Here is a 19,293-nt window from a genome sequence, read left to right as displayed (position 1 = left end):
CCTCGAAGGAATGAGATGCTGTTTCGCAGTGCTACACTTCCGGCATCTGTGCCAGGGCTTGCTTCATTCCTAGAGTCTAAATGCCGGCTTTGCCACACATGCTTTTAAGCTTCCTGGTCTCTGACCTCACCCGCCTATGATGTCTTGCCCATCCATTGGTCTGATTACACACGATTCAGAGCCTGTCACGCTGAAGGCATTCCCAAAGTGTTCTCTGATGCAGCTTCTCGTTCCCTCAAGGAACCTTGGTTACATGCATAACCTGAGACGCTATGCTGTAAACAACAGTTTTTATTTAACAAATATATATTACTGACTCTTTACTTGTTTACCGTTTTTTCTTCACTCTCCAGTCCAACTTATCTATCTTAAAAATACATAACAAATATAATTAATATATTAATTTTGTAGAAAAAGTTGTATTGGAACAACATAAATTTGGCAAATGTGAACTATTTTCTAGCCTAATATTAAAATACTGCATTTAAATATATAAACCATGAAAGGTCTTTATACCATGAGAAATATTCAGTCAGATATGTGGAAACCTTTATAAATACACTACTGTTCGATGGTTGATTAGTATGCTGTTATTTATCGATGAACAGTACAATTTATAACGCTTTTCTAATATAATATAATATAATAATTTTAAAATGAATTTTTTGTGATCGCAAAGCTTTGGTGTCACTTTCAGAAATCTTTCTAATGTGCTGATTTGCAGCTGAAGAAAAATGAATGAATAGAAAGCTGAAAAGAACAGCATTTACTTAAAGGGTTTACATCATGTGAAGCGCTGAATGACTCTTGAGCAATAAATATTTATGGTATAATGATCAGTGTGACATGAATCTCAGAGATAGATATGGAAGGATGATCACGTTTTGGTGGAACATTATTTGAAACTACAGAAGCTAAATTGATAAGCTCAGGTTGGAATCTGCCAGCGATCTGCACAGAGTTCAGGAATCATACCTCCCTGGGTGTTTGTCATTCCAATGGAACATGCAAAGATGACAGAGAGAGAGAGAGAGAGAGAGAGAGGTGGAGGACACAAGAGATAGAACATGGGAACCACCCCATCTGTCCCTAAGGCAGTGCCACTTCCTCTCTCCAGTCATGGTTACCAGCATAGCAACGCTGGTCTCATGACCCCAGCAGGGTCACCATCTGCCTCTAGTGCTGGCACAAAGCCTGGCTAATGGCGAACACTGGTGGAGACGTACGCAAAGGGAGAAAGACTCCCACTGGGACAGAGAGAGAAAGAAAAAAAGAAAGAAAGAAAAAGATGGAGAGAGACAGACAAACAGACAGATAGGGAGAGAAAGAGAAAAGGAGACAATCATATGATGTCTTATTTCTGCCAAAGGCAGACTGCAAATCTCTCTTCCCTTCCTAATATATATATATTTTTCTTTTTTGAGCCTGCTTAACAATAGCAGCCAGATGTGAAAGAAACTGCAAATCCACTGGAGGGCCATAGATCACTGAAACATACAAAGAAGTTTGTCTAGGCAGCATTAACCCTACTGACATTGTGATTATTACAAAACAATAATCCCACAACAAGCAAGACAAAATCAAAGGGATAGTTACCTAAACAAATGAAAATTCTGTCATCTCTTATTCATGTCGCTTCAAACCTGTAAGCATTATTTTTAATCCTTTATGTATAATGCATTTTAAAGGTAGTCATAATATATATTATATATATATATATATATATATATATATATATATATATATATATATATATAAACAGCATAAAAGTCAAAACAGCATGAAAGTTTATATCTAACAGCTCACAACTTTTTTTTACACACACATACATACACAAACATATAAAGGAGAGAGAGAGAGAGAGAGAGAGAGAGAAAGAGAGAAAATTCAAAGAAAAACAGGAATTGTGAGATTGTAAGAACTTTAAGGCATTGGTTCACATGTTAATGTACACATCACAAATTAAATCCATTATGAAATAAAAATCAACCAATTTTTTTAAGCAAGCTGAAGATCTGAGTTTGTGTGCCTGTTTATGTGAATAGCAAGTGATGTCGTATTTGTGACAAAGGCTGTCATAATTGCACCAAATAAAGATCAAAGACGTGCGTCATGGGACAGGAAATAAACACGCCATTGGTACCATCAACACATCAGGCCAAAGGCTCAATCTCTCCACATCCAATTAACTCTAACAGGGCGTGTTCAGCAATATTTGGTCTGAGGAGGTGATCTCAGCTTGGCCAATTGTGTTAGGTAAAGACATATACCCTTCTGTGCATCTAACCCTCATTAGTGGAGGGTGGATGAGAGAACACCTTATCCAAGGTCAGCAACCGCTCCTTAGGGCAACATGTGCAACATCTTTTGCATTGATTATTAGTGCTAAAGTGATTTAATTTTGGGGACGGAGGGGAGGAATTCAGGGGGGAAGGAGAAGCTTAAGCGATGAGGACATATAACTGACTAAATTATGGCTTACTGTGTATAAACTGCAAGAAATAACTGAATCTGCAAAGGTGATAGAAATTCAGTGGCATTTTATTTGATTGTTTGTAAGGTAGGAAAATGAGCCTGTTATTTGACCTCCCTCTGCTAATCTGAGTGTAATTAAATGCAGATAAACAGAAAACATAACAATCACCGGGCTTCTCTCTGTTCTTATCACTGGAAAGCATCCATGTACACACACACAAACACTCTCTTTCACACCAACATGACCTCCGTGGTACTGCAAAAGACAAACCCAGTCAGACAGATTTATGACTAAATGAGAGCATGCAAAATTACAGAAGCATAATGGTAAATTTATGTCCAGCACATAAAAAGAAAGAGATTTATGGAGATAAATTGTTACTATACCTACTGGATCCATTTCCATAAGCTGTTTTATAATGTTTTCATAATTATTAAAAAATTTCAGAATTGTACATTTTACTAGATTTACATTTTTGGCAAAAATCTTTTTTCCACTTATTAAAGAAATTATTACTTTTATTCAGCAAGGATGTATTAAATTGATTTAAAAGTGACAGTAAAGATTTTACATTGTTACAAAATAAAAGCTGTTCTTTTCATCTTCTGTTAATGATTTAGTTTAGGGACCGATTCTCACTTAGCATGCCTATTATTAAAATATTGGCTGTTTATTAGGACTTATAAAGCATATATTCTGCATAGGGCTGTAACGATTTACAAAATTCACGGTTCGGTTCGATACAATACACTGGTGTCACGGTTCGGTTCGGTACGGTTCGGTACGTTTTAGATACAGAAAAAAGAAAAAATTGGCAGATAAATTTCCTTGATTTTTAAAAAATGTTTTATTTATTAAAACTAACAAAGTATGTTTTTTTTTTTTTTTACATTGAACAATGATGGAGCTATTCTTTACCCATCTTCTATGGTGTTTTCTTAGCAGCATACTGAATAAAACAAAAACAGCTCCTTATAAAAAAAAAAATGAAAATGTTATATTAGTTATGAACAAATACAAAGATGTAACTTTTTATATGGAACTCTATAACTCTTTATATTGAGTGTGTATTTACTCAGTTGGTTCTCTATAGGGCTTATGTTTTTTGGAACAAAGCAGGAATTACGGTCTGTCTGAAATGGGCTCGTGAAGGAATATTGTAACGGGGCTCAATTACATTAAGCATGTTCTTAAAACCTACGTTTTCCACTACAGAGTAAGGCGCTCGCTCACTCAGTACGCGCTGAAGGCTCGTTGCAAAATGGCTAATGCGTTTAACAGACCAGAAATAGAAGATCCTCCAATAACCAACAGGTCTGGTGTTTGGGTGCACTTTGGATTCCCTGTAAGCTATAATGGTGATGATAGAATGAATGGTAAATAGTAAGGTCTCATATCCGCGGCTATAACGTAAATGTAGCCTACCAATCGCCGTGGTGATGTCTTTTGCCCTGTTTGAATCCGTTGGAAATGTCTGTCTAAATGCTGTGGGGATAGTTTGTTGCGTGTATGTTTCTCCTTTTTTCCGTCTTATCCCAGATACTGACACACTAAGGTGATGTCGGTGTAAATGAGTTGACATGTTTCAAGTATCCCCGCTGGTGTTTTTTTTTATCCACCACTCTCTTGCCATCACCATTATAGCTTACAGGGAATCCAAAAGTGCACCCAAACACCAGACCTGTTGGTTATTGGAGGATCTTCTATTTGTGGTCTGTTAAACGCATTGGCCATTTTGCAATGAGCCTTCAGCGTGTATTACTGAGTGAGCGAGCGCCTGACTGAGTAGCCTAACATAAACATATAAGTTGGTGTTTTTTTCTTCTTCGGGGGTGTCAGGGGCGTTGCCTGTTACGTCGTTTGGGTTATTGGGCTACCTTGTTGAATGCATATCATTATATTTCACTTTTTTTTTTATTTTCCAAATATAATTAATTAGTCCAATGAACCGTTCTTTCCATAATGCGTACCGCGTACCGAACTGAAAGCCTCGTACCGAACGGTTCAATACGAATACGCGTATCGTTACACCCCTAATTCTGCATGATCATAGGCTGCATCCCTAAACTATACCTAAACTCTACAACCACCTTATAACCTATTTATATGCAGCAAATTAGGAGTTTATTAAGGCAAAAATTGTGGTTCATGGTTTGTTAATAGTTAGAATTGCACCTTAAAATAAAATGTGACCCAACTTTCTATTCATTAAAGAATCTTGAAATAAATGTATCATCATTTTAACAAAAATATTATTCAGAACAACCACTTTCAACATTGATAATAATAAGAAAATGTATCTTGAACAACAAATCAGCATATTAGAATGATTTCTGAAGGATCATGTGACACTGAAGAACAGACGAAAGTCTGCTAAAGATCCAGCTTTACCATCACTGAAATAAATTATATTTTAAAATATATTAAAATAGAAAACAGTTATTTTAAATGTTAATAATTGTTCATATTACTGTTTAACTGTATTTCTGATCAAATAAATGCAGCCCTGGTCAACATAAGAGACTTGTTTTCAAACTTTGGTATGTGTGAGTATATATACTCCTTTTAACTGATTTGATTTTAAAAAGCAGCCAATCTGTAGGAATAAATTTTGCCCCAGCAATTGTAATTTTAGATATAATTTACAACTCAATCATCCCAAAGTAGCGACCCACATACTCAAACCCTCCCTAATGTTTTGTTACGTCATATGATGAATCATAAACACATGTCAATTACTACAATACCCCCCTCCCATTGAAGCCATTTGCACTCTTGTGACTCATCTCAGAGAGTCAAAGCATGAAGACCTTTATGTGGCGGTGTGCACCACAAGCTGTAGGATCGTGGCACTGTGACACTAAAAGGCTCATGGGGGCCCTGTGTGTCTAAGAATAGCTCTGTGGACGAGGAGGGGAAGAGTGCTCCGATTAGCTGCCGTCTGAGAATCACAAGGTTTAGAGGGCACGGCTGCGCGGTACAGGGCATTATCCCAAATATCAGCTCTGTCTTCCCCCTCAAGCTCAAATACCTCAATGACATTTTAATAAGTGGTCAGCTGAGATAAGGCCACTGAGGCAGTAATGACTGATAATAGTTGACCAGAGGCTGGATGTTGTATGCTGGGGTAATGGCCCGGGGCGGAGTCTGGGCCGCTGGCTAGAAGCCATCACACACACACATATGTGCGCACAAAGGCGTGCGGGAGCAAGATGCTCGCACACACACTCAGCAGGGGTTCCTCTGGCTTCAGCCAAGCAAAGATCTCTTTCATCCCGAGCATCAAAGCGGCAGGCGAATATGGAGAGTATTAAATGTCCTTATGAGGAGTGACACACAGCGAAGCAGCATTCACTTTGACATTGAGTCCTCCGCTACTATACACCATGACTAAATGGCTTATGTCCTATACTTGTGGCCTCATATGATCCTAAACATTACAGCAGCAAAGAAACTGACAGAGTTCATTTCAACGCAAGTCCTTATACATCACCAGGGGCCTCCGAGCCTTTTGTCATATCGTGTTGCCAGCTAACAAAGTCACTAACTTTGCCGGGCCGTCTGAAAGAAACCCGATATGGAACATTGATATTATTTTCACAAAGTGAAACGGAAATATTAGTGCTCAGAGTTGTTAAATGTATTGTTAAGAAGGCAAATGTATTGTGTGAATTTTTTTTAATTTTACAATGTTGATGCAAAACCAGAAATTCTGTCATCATTTACTGTCCTTTCTCGTCATTCCAAACTTGTATAACTTTTATTCTTCTGCAGAACATAATAGTATTTTAGTATAGTGAGGTCCGAAACAACACTCCACCACATTGACCTTCATATATATATATATATATATATATATATATATATATATATATATATATAATATAACATTGAGAATTGTTTTTGAAATATATTCTTACATTTATTCATTTAGAAGACACCTTTATCCAAAGCAGTGCACAAATGATTCATTAGGCAATTACTGATGCAAGCAATACAAGTTTCAAACATTGTCCAAAACAGTACAAGCTTAGGAGAAAGTGAACGGAAAGCATTGAAAAATAATAATAATTATTATTTTTTATTTTTTTTATTTAAGTCAGCAGGATGCAGTTAGGTGCAATGAGTTTCAGACATGTCTTTAATATTGTCTTGGATTTGTCTGGCAGGAGACAGGTCAGGTTTAGAACACTAAAGCCTGGTTCACACGGGACGATTTTAAAATTGTTGGCCGATTTTCCAAACCTGAGAGACCCCACACACGGCGATAAAAAATCACGGCTCTAACAGTTTTGGTCATACAGTGTGTGGTGTGCAGCCACACGGCAAAATCAACACATCACACACGAACCGATTTGACACCCGAGCATTCCCAGGTCAGACGGGAAGTCTCGCAAAATCCCTCGAGATCAAACGTGACTTCAGAGTAAACAATCATGGCGGACGAAGACGATGCAGTGGCCATAGTTTGTGCTTTGTTTGTAACCGAAAAAAAAAACATAAGAAAAACAAGAAAAGGCGATGGTCAAAGAAGTGGAGACAAAGTCCTCCATCTCCGACGTCCACCGGACTTTCTGGTGCGCCATGCCGCCGGCTGTTTTGATTTTGTTTCCCGGTACTTCCTCGCCACCTCGTCACCTCGCTTTCTGATTGGCTACATGCCACAGTCCACAGGCTGCATGATCGTTTGTCCTCGGGGGACACCACACACGAGAAGAAATCGGGCCAAATAAATCCAACATGTTGGATATCCCCGATTTGACATCGGAACGGTCCCGATGTCCTTCCGAGCAGAGGAGAGCAGTCTTAACACACCACACACGGCAGGAATATCTGATCAGATTATTTTACGATAATCAGAGCATCCTTAAGATTGTCGGAAGGTGTCAATCGGGGCTAAAATCGGCCTAATTATCCTGCCGTGTGAACCAGGCTTAAGAGAGTGAGTAAATAATGACAGAATTTTTGCATCAGCTATCCATAATGTCCAAAAAAAAAGCTGCCAACTGCTGCTAACAGGAATTTTTCAGATTAGTTGTCAAGTTCACCATGTGCAGTGTTCTGTTACAAACTTCTACAGAGAGCCTTGCTGGGCTTTTGGTCTGACAGCAAATGAGAGAATCATCTGGGATGTGTTCTTTCTTGCTGTGCAACTCTCCCTCTCTCTCTGTCTGCCTTTCACTGCTTGGCTGACTCTCGCTCCATGTCCCTCGTTAGCTCTAACACACTGTAACGAAACACAATTACTGTTAAGGGGGGAAGAAAAGGGGCCATGACGGGCAAGATAAAGAAACTTGTGCTGGCAAGCCGCGCTGAAGAGGCATTAGTGAGCCAATGTTTCTGTGCCATTCAGCACGCCTCACACTCCAGATCACACAGGCATACTCTCATCACACACACTAGACTCGGTTCTAACAGGCAAACCCGAGTCTGTGTGTGGGAAATATTTCATATATTTAACTGCTGAATCAAAAATACCATCATGAACATGGTGTCACTCAAAAATAAATAGCTTAGTAGTATGTTCAGCTCTTAGGAAAATTTTTATATAATGCAGTCACATTTAGCATTTCTGTAAAATTACCAGCATGAAGATTATTGCTCTGGAAGACAAGAGTGTTTCCAACAAAAGTCACTGTTGCACTATTTAGCCCAGAAGCCCATTACGACTTGGACCGCTTGTCAATCAGGCTATTGTTGGCGTGTGTAGAGCTGCAGACAATGGCTCTTTGTCTCTGCACCAGTGTAGACGGCCAGGCTTGGCCTCCGCCACTAGAAGTCCTTCTCTGTTTACTGAGAATAAATCAATCTTTTCAGCTCAGGTCTCCTTTGGTAAACCTCACACCACAGCCCTACAAGACTGCAACAGCAGATACGTGCGAGTACAAATGGGCACTTTCAGACACAACTGCGTTTGCTTTGATTTCATCTTTATACCGGTGTCGCTCTGGACGGGAGTTTATTTTCTTTGATCCAGGCAGCTGCGAAAGACACCTTTGTATTTGAAATGAAAAAAAAAAAAACATCTATGACTACTTTCTACATTCAAAACACTTCACTTCAAATCACAAATTCATTAGTTACCACACCTCATTGTGCCACAACCAATCCTAAATTAAATATTTTGTAGTAAGAGTGTGTAGGTAGTGCTGATATCCTCCAGTGTGTGTTTAAAGAGAGATGTTTCTGTGGCATTGTTCTTTCCCCACCCCCAACGCAGCCCAACTGTTTCAGCTGCAGGCACGAGGAGGCTTTTGTGCCTCTCCCACCTCTAGAGTTAACAGCCTGGGTCAAAGATAGGAGCAGGACAAATGTCCTAAAGGAGAGGAGAGAAGCAGACAGGAGCAAAGAGGAGAAGAGATTGAGTAAGAGGAGAAAAGATGAGCAGAGAGGAGAAGAGACATTATGGTTCTGGTCTGTTTGAATCCCCACCCTGCTCTGCTGGACATAAACAAATAAACATGTACTCACACCCACATTGAGCAGGAGAAGAAAGAGAGAGAGGGAGGGAGAGAACAGCCAGCTGTTGCCATTGCATCTCAGTGTGAAGGCGAATGAAAGCTCATTAAACTTCAAAGATCAAATGAAAGCATGTAGTGACAAGGCTCCTTTGTAGAGGAGATGCAATATGTCTCTTAAGAATGTGGATTTAGAAAGGAATCCTACTTATGATACCTACCTAATTAAAATTCAAATCTCTTTTAAGTTGCTTTGGTGGAATCCACCTACATTTTTCCAGATGATTACATTAATCTCAGCGTATAAGCAACATGTAATTGTAGCAATTCTGAGTCTGAGTTTAATATTCTAGCTACTTCAGCTACCGCTTCAGCTCCATCAAGGTCAATGTAAATATGCAAGAACTGTGCAAAGATTGAAAATCAATCTTAGACTACAATAGCACCCTGATTTTTTTCCCTCATTTTCTTCCCACGCCACCCTGTATGAATATAATACACATTTAAACCAGCAATAGTACGATTTTGCCACTGTATACTCAGAGAAACTCATGCTTTGAAGTTCCAGAGAAGGGTATGGGCTACAAAACTCCACTGCCCTCTTGTGGTTTCTCAACATAAATGGAAAAAACCCTGAATATCTTTGTATTTTCCTATAATCAGGTAATAAGAGGCCCTAAGGTTAGACAATCTAGAGTGGAGGATCCCATCGCAAATGGAAAGAGGCTCTCTGGATAATCTAATGGGCTGTATACCCCCAACAGAGACATGGTTCATTAGATTATTCAGAGACGGGATTGCTGCATTGCCCGTGTAAGTAAATGGTTTGCATTATACACAGGCCCTGCGCTGTTCCACATGCTGAACAGCTAATGGGCCAAAGAGATTCTGATAATGACCTTCTCTCAGGCAAAACACAGCCTGCAACATAACCACACTTCATGGGAATGCTTTGGGGCCCAGAAACATACACCGTGCACTTCTCCCAGCCACGTTTTCACTTGAGGTGGGTGGGCTTGGAAAGCTGAGATGTGTTCCAGAAGAGATGGCGCAGATGTGTTAAAAGTGTTTTAAAGATTTGAGCTGAGAATCCAGTGACTGCAGAGATTAGCAGGATGATTAGACCCCATTTGCATTTACAGAGGCAATATTGTGAGTGTGGATTGTAGGGGTGTGCTAACTCTGACACCATCAAGCTAACACTTTTTTAATTGCCTATCCTCTAGATATTGCATGACATGCCATCCAGGAGAGTTCTGAAAGGTTGTAAGTAGCGAAACTTTCTGAAACTTGAATAATTGACTGTCTGCTGTCTACAGTTTGGCAAATGGACTCGGTTTAAATTATGCTAAAAATGGTACGTTCTTACTCACTGAGACACATGAGTGACTGGAACAAGCGATATCTCTCGCTCCAGCTCGGTTTCCATATCATCTGCAATGCTGCTGCTCCTCTGGAGCGTGGGCCGAGGCTGCACTTCCAAAATCCCAGGCTTTCTCCCTAAAGACACACAAAACACACACATAATTTCAGACTGAGATGTCTTTGCATTTCTCCATTTCAGCAAGCCAACAAAGTTTTGATACCCACCTGGTGGTGTAGGGAACTGGAAAGAGGATAGAGAGTTCCAGGATGGCACCCGCTCTGTGAGGAGAGAGATCAAGCTCAATGCTTTTAAAAATAGCATGAATGATGGTACATGGATATGAAGCTTCACATACAAAAAATGGCATGTGGGGAAAATATTTATTTGATCCCCTGCTGATTTTGTAAGTTTGCCCACTTACAAAGAAATGAAGGATCTGTCATTGTTATGGTAGGGTTATTTTAAACGGATTGAGACAGAATACCAACCAAAGAAATTCAGAAAAAAACACATTATAAATGTATAAAATTAATTAGCATTTCACTGAGTGAAATAAGTATTTGATCCCCAAGCAAAACATGACTTAGAACTTTGTGCAGAAACCCTTGTTGGCAAGCACAGAGTTAAGACATTTTTTGTAGTTGGTCAAAAGGTTTGCACACATCTCAGGAGGGATTTTAGTCCACTCCTCTTTACAGATCATCTCTAAATCCTTAAGGTGTCTTGGCTGTCGTTTGGCGACTCTTAAGTTTCAGCTCCCACCACAAATTTTATATAGGTTTGAGGTCTGGAGACTGGCGAGGCCCCTCCTGACCTTAATGTGCTTCTTCTTGAGCCACTCCTTTGTTGCCTTGGAGGTATGTTTTGGGTCATTGTCATGCTGGACCCATCCATAACCCATCTTCAGTGTTCAGGCTGAGGGAAGGAGGTTATCGTCCAAGATTTCGCAGTGCATGGACCAATCCATTTGCACCTCAACGCGCTTAAGTTGTCTTATACACCTAATGAGCTGACATTAGGAGTAACTTCTTAAAGTGGCAGGACTATTCTGTGTTCCACATGGGCACATAACCAATCTGTGGGAGCCAGTATTCTTGCTGGTTGGTAGGGGATCAAATACTTATTTCACTCATTTAAATGCAAATAAATCTCTAACGTTTATATAATTTGTTTTTTTTTCCTGGATTTTTTGGCTGGTATTCTGTCTCTATCCATTAAAATAAACCTACCGTAAAAATGACAGACCCTTAATTTCTTTGTAAGTGGACAAACTTAAAAAAAAAAATTAGCAGGAGATCAAAGAAATATTTTCCTCACTGTATTTGTCTGTGAAAAAAAAGCAATAAAAACAGCCATAGAGGGAATGGTAGTTATCAAGTGAGTACAGACACATAGACACTAACTGGAGTGCACCACATCCTCTGTGTGTGTTAGCCCCTTCTGTGAGAATGGAGAGGGGAAATCAAGGATATCAGAAGGAGAGATGCTTCAAGAGCATGAAAGGTAAAAAACAGAAAAGCGAGAGAAATGGTCAGCAGTATCTTAGTTTATTGCTGGCAATACCTGACTGTTGAATACTGCACACTGTATCTGGTCCACCGTCCTTCCCATCATCTAAGGAGTCATACGTTATGGAAGGTATGGTGGGAGAACTCAGTCCATCATCCCTTTCATTGCTCTTCATTTTCTTCCTCATCTTCACCTGGCCAAAGAAAAAAATGACAATGATTTTTTTTTTTTTAATCGAAGAACTTTAGAGTAACTTTAATGGTACTACTTATTCTTTGCTGGTACTCATAGACTATTTTATAATTATTTCATCACATAAGTGAGGATATCTGGCCCTCACAAGCATAGTTAAACACACACACATACAATGAAAATTGAATGAAAGTTTTAGTTTTTGTCAATTGAAATAAAGCTGAAGTAAAATAAAATGATAAACAAAAACTTAAAACCAAAAATGTTGTTTTGGCAACTAATTGAAATAAAATAAAGTTGAAGTATTAAAATGGTTAAATCTGAAACTGAAACAAAACAATAAATTATAGCTAATATTTCTTAACAAAACTACTAAAACAAACTAAAATGAAAACTAAACTAAAAATGAAAAATAAAGCCAATTCCAAAGATTAATAAATTTGACCCTGGACCACAAAACCAGCCATAAGGCTCTTTTAATATATATATATATACAGGTCTTTCTCAAAAAATTTGCATATTGTGATAAAGTTCATTATTTTCCATAATGTAATGATAAAAATTTAACTTTCATATATTTTAGATTCATTGCACACCAACTGAAATATTTCAGGTCTTTTATTGTTTTAATACTGATGATTTTGGCATACAGCTCATGAAAACCCAAAATACCTGTCTCAAAAAATTAGCATATTTCATCCGACCAATAAAAGAAAAGTGTTTTTAATACAAAAAAAGTCAACCTTCAAATAATTATGTTCAGTTATGCACTCAATACTTGGTCGGGAATCCTTTTGCAGAAATGACTGCTTCAATGCGGCGTGGCATGGAGGTAATCAGCCTGTGGCACTGCTGAGGTGTTATGGAGGCCCAGGATGCTTCGATAGCGGCCTTAAGCTCATCCAAAGTGTTGGGTCTTGCGTCTCTCAACTTTCTCTTCACAATATCCCACAGATTCTCTATGGGGTTCAGGTCAGGAGAGTTGGCAGGCCAATTGAGCACAGTAATGCCATGGTCAGTAAACCATTTACCAGTGGTTTTGGCACTGTGAGCAGGTGCCAGGTTGTGCTGAAAAACGAAATCTTCATCTCCATAAAGCTTTTCAGCAGATGGAAGCATGAAGTGCTCCAAAATCTCCTGATAACTAGCTGCATTGACCCTGCCCTTGATAAAACACAGTGGACCAACACCAGCAGCTGACATGGCACCCCAGACCATCACTGACTGTGGGTACTTGACACTGGACTTCAGGCATTTTGGCATTTCCTTCTCCCCAGTCTTCCTCCAGACTCTGGCACCTTGATTTACGAATGACATGCAAAATTTGCTTTCATCCGAAAAAAGTACTTTAGACCACTGAGCAACAGTCCAGTGCTGCTTCTCTGTAGCCCAAAGTGGCTTGACCTGGGGAATGCGGCACCTGTAGCCCATTTCCTGCACACGCCTGTGCACGGTGGCTCTGGATGTTTCTACTCCAGACTCAGTCCACTGCTTCCGCAGGTCCCCCAAGGTCTGGAATCGGTCCTTCTCCACAATGTTCCTCAGGGTCCAGTAACCTCTTCTCGTTGTGCAGCATTTTTTGCCACACTTTTTCCTTCCCACAGACTTCCCACTAAGGTGCCTTGATACAGCACTCTGGGAACAGCCTATTCTTTCAGAAATTTCTTTCTGTGTCTTACCCTCTCGCTTGAGGGTGTCAATGATGGCCTTCTGGACAGCAGTCAGGTCGGCAGTCTTACCCATGATTGCGGTTTTGAGTAATGAACCAGGCTGGGAGTTTTTAAAAGCCTCAGGAATCTTTTGCAGGTGTTTAGAGTTAATTAGTTGTTTCAGATGATTAGGTTAATAGCTCGTTTAGAGAACCTTTTCATGATATGCTAATTTTTTGAGATAGGAATTTTGGGTTTCATGAGCTGTATGCCAAAATCATCAGTATTAAAACAATAAAAGACCTGAAATATTTCAGTTGGTGTGCAATGAATCTAAAATATATGAAAGTTTAATTTTTATCATTACATTATGGAAAATAATGAACTTTATCACAATATCCTAATTTTTTGAGAAGGATCTGTATATAAACGGTGGCCGAGAGAGCTCAACGTGCTGCAGATTGCAAAACACATGCAAATTGGAAATACACCAGCAAATAAAAAAAAACTTCTTCATCAGTTTGTGATGCAAATCCTTCACAACACATGCATATAACGAAACGCGCTGCAAATCCTTCACAACACATGTATATAACGAAACGCGCTGCAAATCATTACAACACATGCATATAACGAAACACGCTTCAAATCCTTCACAACACATGTATATAACGAAACGCGCTGCAAATCCTTCACAACACATGCATATAACGAAACGCGATGCAAATCCTTCACAACACATGCATATAACGAAACGCGCTGCAAATCCTTCACAACACATGCATATAACGAAATGCGCTGCAAATCCTTCACAACACATGTATATAACGAAACGCGCTGCAAATCATTACAACACATGCATATAACGAAACGCGCTGCAAATCCTTCACAACACATGTATATAATGAAACGCGCTGCAAATCCTTTACAACACATGCATATAAAGAAACGCGCTGCAAATCCTTTACAACACATGCATATAACGAAATGCGCTGCAAATAGCACTGACCACAATCGAAATGTTTCAAGGAGACCTCAAAAAGTGTCGGACCGGCTTGGATTTGCTTATCATGCAGTGGCTACTGGTCAGTGGAGTTGGTGAACTGAAAGGTGAGTTTTTTTTTTTTCATGGTGTTTTTTTAAACACCATGATTCCTTTATCTTTTGGATATTATTAGCCTGAATAAGTTGAGATGTCTTTGCATTTCTCAATTTCACCAGAACAGTATGGCACCAGGTGTCTTCAGTATTGAACCTTTTCACAATAATCTAATTTTCTGAGATACTGAATTTGAGATTTTCCTTAGTTGCCAGTTATAATAATCAAAATTAAAAGAAATTAACATTTGAAATATATCAGTCTGTGTGTACTGAATGAATATAATATACAAGTTTCACTTTTTGAATGGAATAAGTGAAATAAATCAACTTTTTGATGATATTCTAATTATATAACCAGCACCTGTATATTTCTGAATAAATAAGCTTTCCAGTGATATATGGTTTGTGGATAGGACAATATGTGGTTGAGATACAACTATTTGAAAATCTGAAATCTGAGGTTGCAAAAAATAAATAAATAAATCAAAATATTAATAAAATCACCTTTAAAGTTGCACTTAACAATGCATATTACTAACCAAAAATTTAGGTTTTATATATTTACGGTAGGAAATATCTTCATGGAACGATCTTTATTTAATATCCTAATGATTTCTGGCATAAAAGAAAAAATGATAATTTTGACCCATATAAAGTATTGTTGGCTATAGCAACAAATATACCTGTGCTACTTATGACTGGTTTTGTGCTCCAGGGTCACTGTAATTTTTATTTATATAAATTATACTATAATACTAATTAGAAAAACAAGAGTGGAAAATTCTGAGTACTACTGCTCTTCTCACACAACATGCAAAGTTTTGTGTTTGTAAATTGCTGTAGTCTGTTCGATCTGTGCATGCATGCTGAAGCAGGTAGGTAGCCTACCTTTAATTTAGGGCTGGACACTGAGCTTCTCATGTTCCTTTTCACAAATAACTTATAGGTGGCCGAATCACGGTTCTCTAGGGCAAAACACCTCCAGGATGCCTTCAGCATGAGAATAGAAGAAACTGATTGACTCTGGAAAGTCTGACCATCCTCATGACTGACAAATAATAAGCAATATTACACCTATAGGCAACAGTAAGGCACACCTGTATCAGACATGCAGCTGCGGGAATTTGCCTGTTGAAATGTTTTTGTCTCTGTTTCTGCTGCACCTTCAGAGCAAAACCGGAGCCTAGGATTCCCTGTGGAGAAATACGATCATTCTTCTCATACACTGGCCTGCTGTGCGAGGAACAATTGTTCTGGCTATTAATTCTCTGTAACTTACAGCAGGGAGGGCAAAAAAGGAGATGGCAAAGACAGAGAAACATGATGCAATGGTCTTCCCTATCCAAGTCTGGGGGACCTTGTCTCCGTAGCCAATAGTGGTTACTGTCACCTGAGCATATGTACAGAAAAGACATTGACATGCAACGCCCATTACTCAACATGATCCAGTTCATTGATGTATGCCTGATGTATTATCCATGTAATAGCCATTGTGTCTGTGAAAGGTATGGGTGGGGATCTACCTACCACACCCCACCACAGAGCATCTGCATAGCTGCTAAACTCTGTGAAACCACTATCATCCACTGCATCCTTCTCTGCCAGATACACGAAGTAGGAAGAGAAGATGAGCCCAAGGAATCCGATATAAAGAGTTGTGATCAGTTCCTAGAAAGAGGAAACACTGTTACTCTCTACAATGTTAAAACTAACAATTCTTCAATTATATTTTGCAGCTTTAGTGCTGGGTGGAGATTCAACTTGATTCCCAATTATTCAAGTGTTTCAAGTTATAGTGTTCATTTTGCTAACACTTTCATTATAAAATGCCATCTTTGCTAATGCTGTAAATTAGATTATAGAGGGTAATGTTTCCTGCATATTCATTCTGAATTATTTATTAAAAGTATCAGCTAAGAGAGTCATTTGTTTCCAGATTCTGTCTTCACTTATATTTTTATTCACTAAAAAATACACTAAACTAATTACCTAAATTAGCAAATTTGTTACAATACACTGTTTTTAGGCAGATCCTGCAAGGACAACTCAATAGAAAGATGTTCATTGCCATTATTTAGTGGTATACTGTCTTTAATGTATCACATTCATATCATTCAGACTGCAAACTTACACTGACAGTAAAATATGATTCATTAAAGAGTCCCACTGATGTTGAGAAGTGGTGCAGGAAACACTGATACTGAATTTGGTACTTTATGAAAATATTAATTTAAACCATTAACAACAAGGCACAGGTCACATCAACAGAATGCTGTTACATCTACAAGGGTCAAACTCTTTAAAAATATATTTTCAAGCAGCTACTGATAATTGATACAGAGTAAACAGGATTTTATGAATCAGTATTAGGACCGTTCAAATGAAGATCATTAAAATGAATATTTAACCCAGATAATGTCCTGCTGGTTTTCATTTTAAGAGCATAAAATTTAAATAAATCCTAAAACACTGGCATATTAATGGACAACTCCTCAGGGTAATGGATCCTTTTTACAGACTAGGAATGCACATTTCCATGAGAATGAACACTGTGAATTGAATATAGTTCTTTTATATTATTATTATTTTAATATTTTTCTTTATCTTGTACATTTATAACACTGTTCATATTAAATGTTAAAGAATACTCATAAAACACTTCTGTGAGGGGATAACTGTACATTTATGATATTTTTTTCTTCTGACCATACTGCATGTCCCTATATTCCTCTCTTTGAAAATCCATTGACAATTGGATTTTATTAAAAATTTTGTCCTTTGCTGTTGAAGAAAATGAGCTTTGGTCTACTGAGTACCTCTACAGAAATTAATCACATAAAACATTCTTAAAATGACATCTATGGTTCTGTGAAGAACCTTTCACATCATTCCAAACCCAGGAATGTGAAAAACAAAACAAAATATATGCCTCACCTGCCGATGAATGAAGACTACCGATCCAAGCAGCCGCCAGGTTCCTCCTTGTCGATCCACATGCAGCATTCGCAGGATTTGAAGAAAGCGGACTCCTCTTTAAACAACAATGCAAAAGACTCTAACTCTCATTAATCCTGTGCCACATGGACTTGCCATTATAATATTAACCTTACCTGACAGTAGAGGTGGCAAAAACCTGACCTTTAGAGCCAAATGCCAGTACAACAATGGAGGCCACTACCACAATCAGGTCTAGAGCAAGAAAAACAAATGGACAGGTTGATAACAACAACTAGAAAACTCAACAGGCCATCTTGAAAATGAACTTACATACTCACCAATAACAGAAATGGGCTTTCGGGCAAAGCGAAGCCTGCCCAGAATTCCCACATATTTACTCCTGCATCCAGCTGACCACAGACGTACCACATACTCGACACCAAAGAACACTACCAGTATTAATTCCTGCAGAATGAAAGAGACAGACACACTATGCTTACACAAAAGATCACTGAATGCATATATTAGTGATATTATGCACTCATGACAATGATAAATGATTGTAACTGAGACCTAATGTGAGATTTACTATAGAACATAACTATGTACGTATAAAGAGCTAATTGATTCGACAATGACAATGTAAAATGCTGTGCTACAATATAACTCTGTAAGTACAGGGAGGTAATTTATCTGAGCAATGAGACGTCTGCTTTGAGAATGGGTTTAACAAAACAGCATTATGAGGAAAATGTGAATGGTTGTCATTGTAGAGCTCTTTGGCGATCTAGATATTCCTCATGAGGAATAGTATTTTTTTAATATTTATGAGGTATGTCCAGAACAAAATCCTCCACTGTGTGCTGTGCACCTATTGCAACTCAATGCTGAAATCCTATGACAGAGATACATCAGCTCAACAGACAAAAATCCATTGAATTAATCACATTTGTTGTTTGTATTGAATAAAAGATAATAGCTGAATAGATAATTTAGTCACGTAGCATTTGGAACGTAGTTTGCAATTCATAAAGCATATAATACTAATATACAGTACATGGGATGCGTGTAACAGAGGCATATTAACACTGGCACAGGGCTGTGTGAAAACACAGGACGGCTGGTTCATGGTCATGGCCAACAACAGCAGTTGCCCTCGTCTCCTTCTTAAAGAAGAGAAAACAAAGGAAGGCTGAGAGTCTGCTGAGCGCAGGCCCTTTGAGAGCTGCGAGGAACCAGACATGTATGAGTTATGAGGCTGGCCGTGAAGCCCTCTGTCACATAAGCAGTCTGGAGAGCTGGATCCGGGTCTGAGAAGAGGCTAAGAAGGAGCTTGGTCAGCTGCCTAGGGACGGCTGCTGGCACAAAGCCGTGAGTTCACTTGCCTAGCCTGTCTAAAGCTCCTCCAAAATGAAATGAAATTGCAGGCACAGCCCTAGCCTGTGGGAACAGACAGAACATGAAGTGTGAAACAACTCACAGTAGCAGAAAAGTGAGTTGAAGCAGCTGAGGTCACAGCAGAGGAGAGCAACTGCAAGCAACTCGACTGAAAGTAGGCCAACTCACTGTTTATCAAGTCAAACGCAAGTTATAATTTTTTAGGAG

General features: G+C 38.8%; 1 protein-coding gene across 4 annotated transcripts in view; it reads right to left on the bottom strand.

The window, feature by feature from the left end:
* The window catches only part of kcnq1.1 (potassium voltage-gated channel, KQT-like subfamily, member 1.1), a 44,525-nt gene that overhangs the window by 10,895 nt on the left and 14,337 nt on the right, over positions 1–19,293 (bottom strand). For 3 of the 4 annotated variants that reach the window (XR_009426686.1, XM_059534455.1, XM_059534478.1), the window contains 11 exons: positions 18,027–18,153; positions 17,862–17,940; positions 17,686–17,782; positions 16,279–16,419; positions 16,031–16,141; positions 15,849–15,944; positions 15,640–15,741; positions 11,864–12,002; positions 11,714–11,740; positions 10,525–10,578; positions 10,308–10,434 (listed from right to left, as the gene is read on the bottom strand). Coding sequence is in view for 3 of the 4 variants with exons in the window: in XM_059534455.1 (XP_059390438.1) it covers positions 10,308–10,434; positions 10,525–10,578; positions 11,714–11,740; positions 11,864–12,002; positions 15,640–15,741; positions 15,849–15,944; positions 16,031–16,141; positions 16,279–16,419; positions 17,686–17,782; positions 17,862–17,940; positions 18,027–18,153 (1,100 nt within the window). In the remaining variant the exon portion in view is untranslated. The remainder of the gene's footprint in view (positions 1–10,307; positions 10,435–10,524; positions 10,579–11,713; positions 11,741–11,863; positions 12,003–15,639; positions 15,742–15,848; positions 15,945–16,030; positions 16,142–16,278; positions 16,420–17,685; positions 17,783–17,861; positions 17,941–18,026; positions 18,154–19,293) is intronic. The other variant, XM_059534464.1, reaches the window with a different exon arrangement.

Source organism: Carassius carassius, chromosome 3 (assembly GCF_963082965.1).
Source record: "Carassius carassius chromosome 3, fCarCar2.1, whole genome shotgun sequence".
Lineage (NCBI taxonomy): Eukaryota > Metazoa > Chordata > Actinopteri > Cypriniformes > Cyprinidae > Carassius > Carassius carassius.
This window is presented reverse-complemented; position numbering and strand designations above follow the sequence as displayed.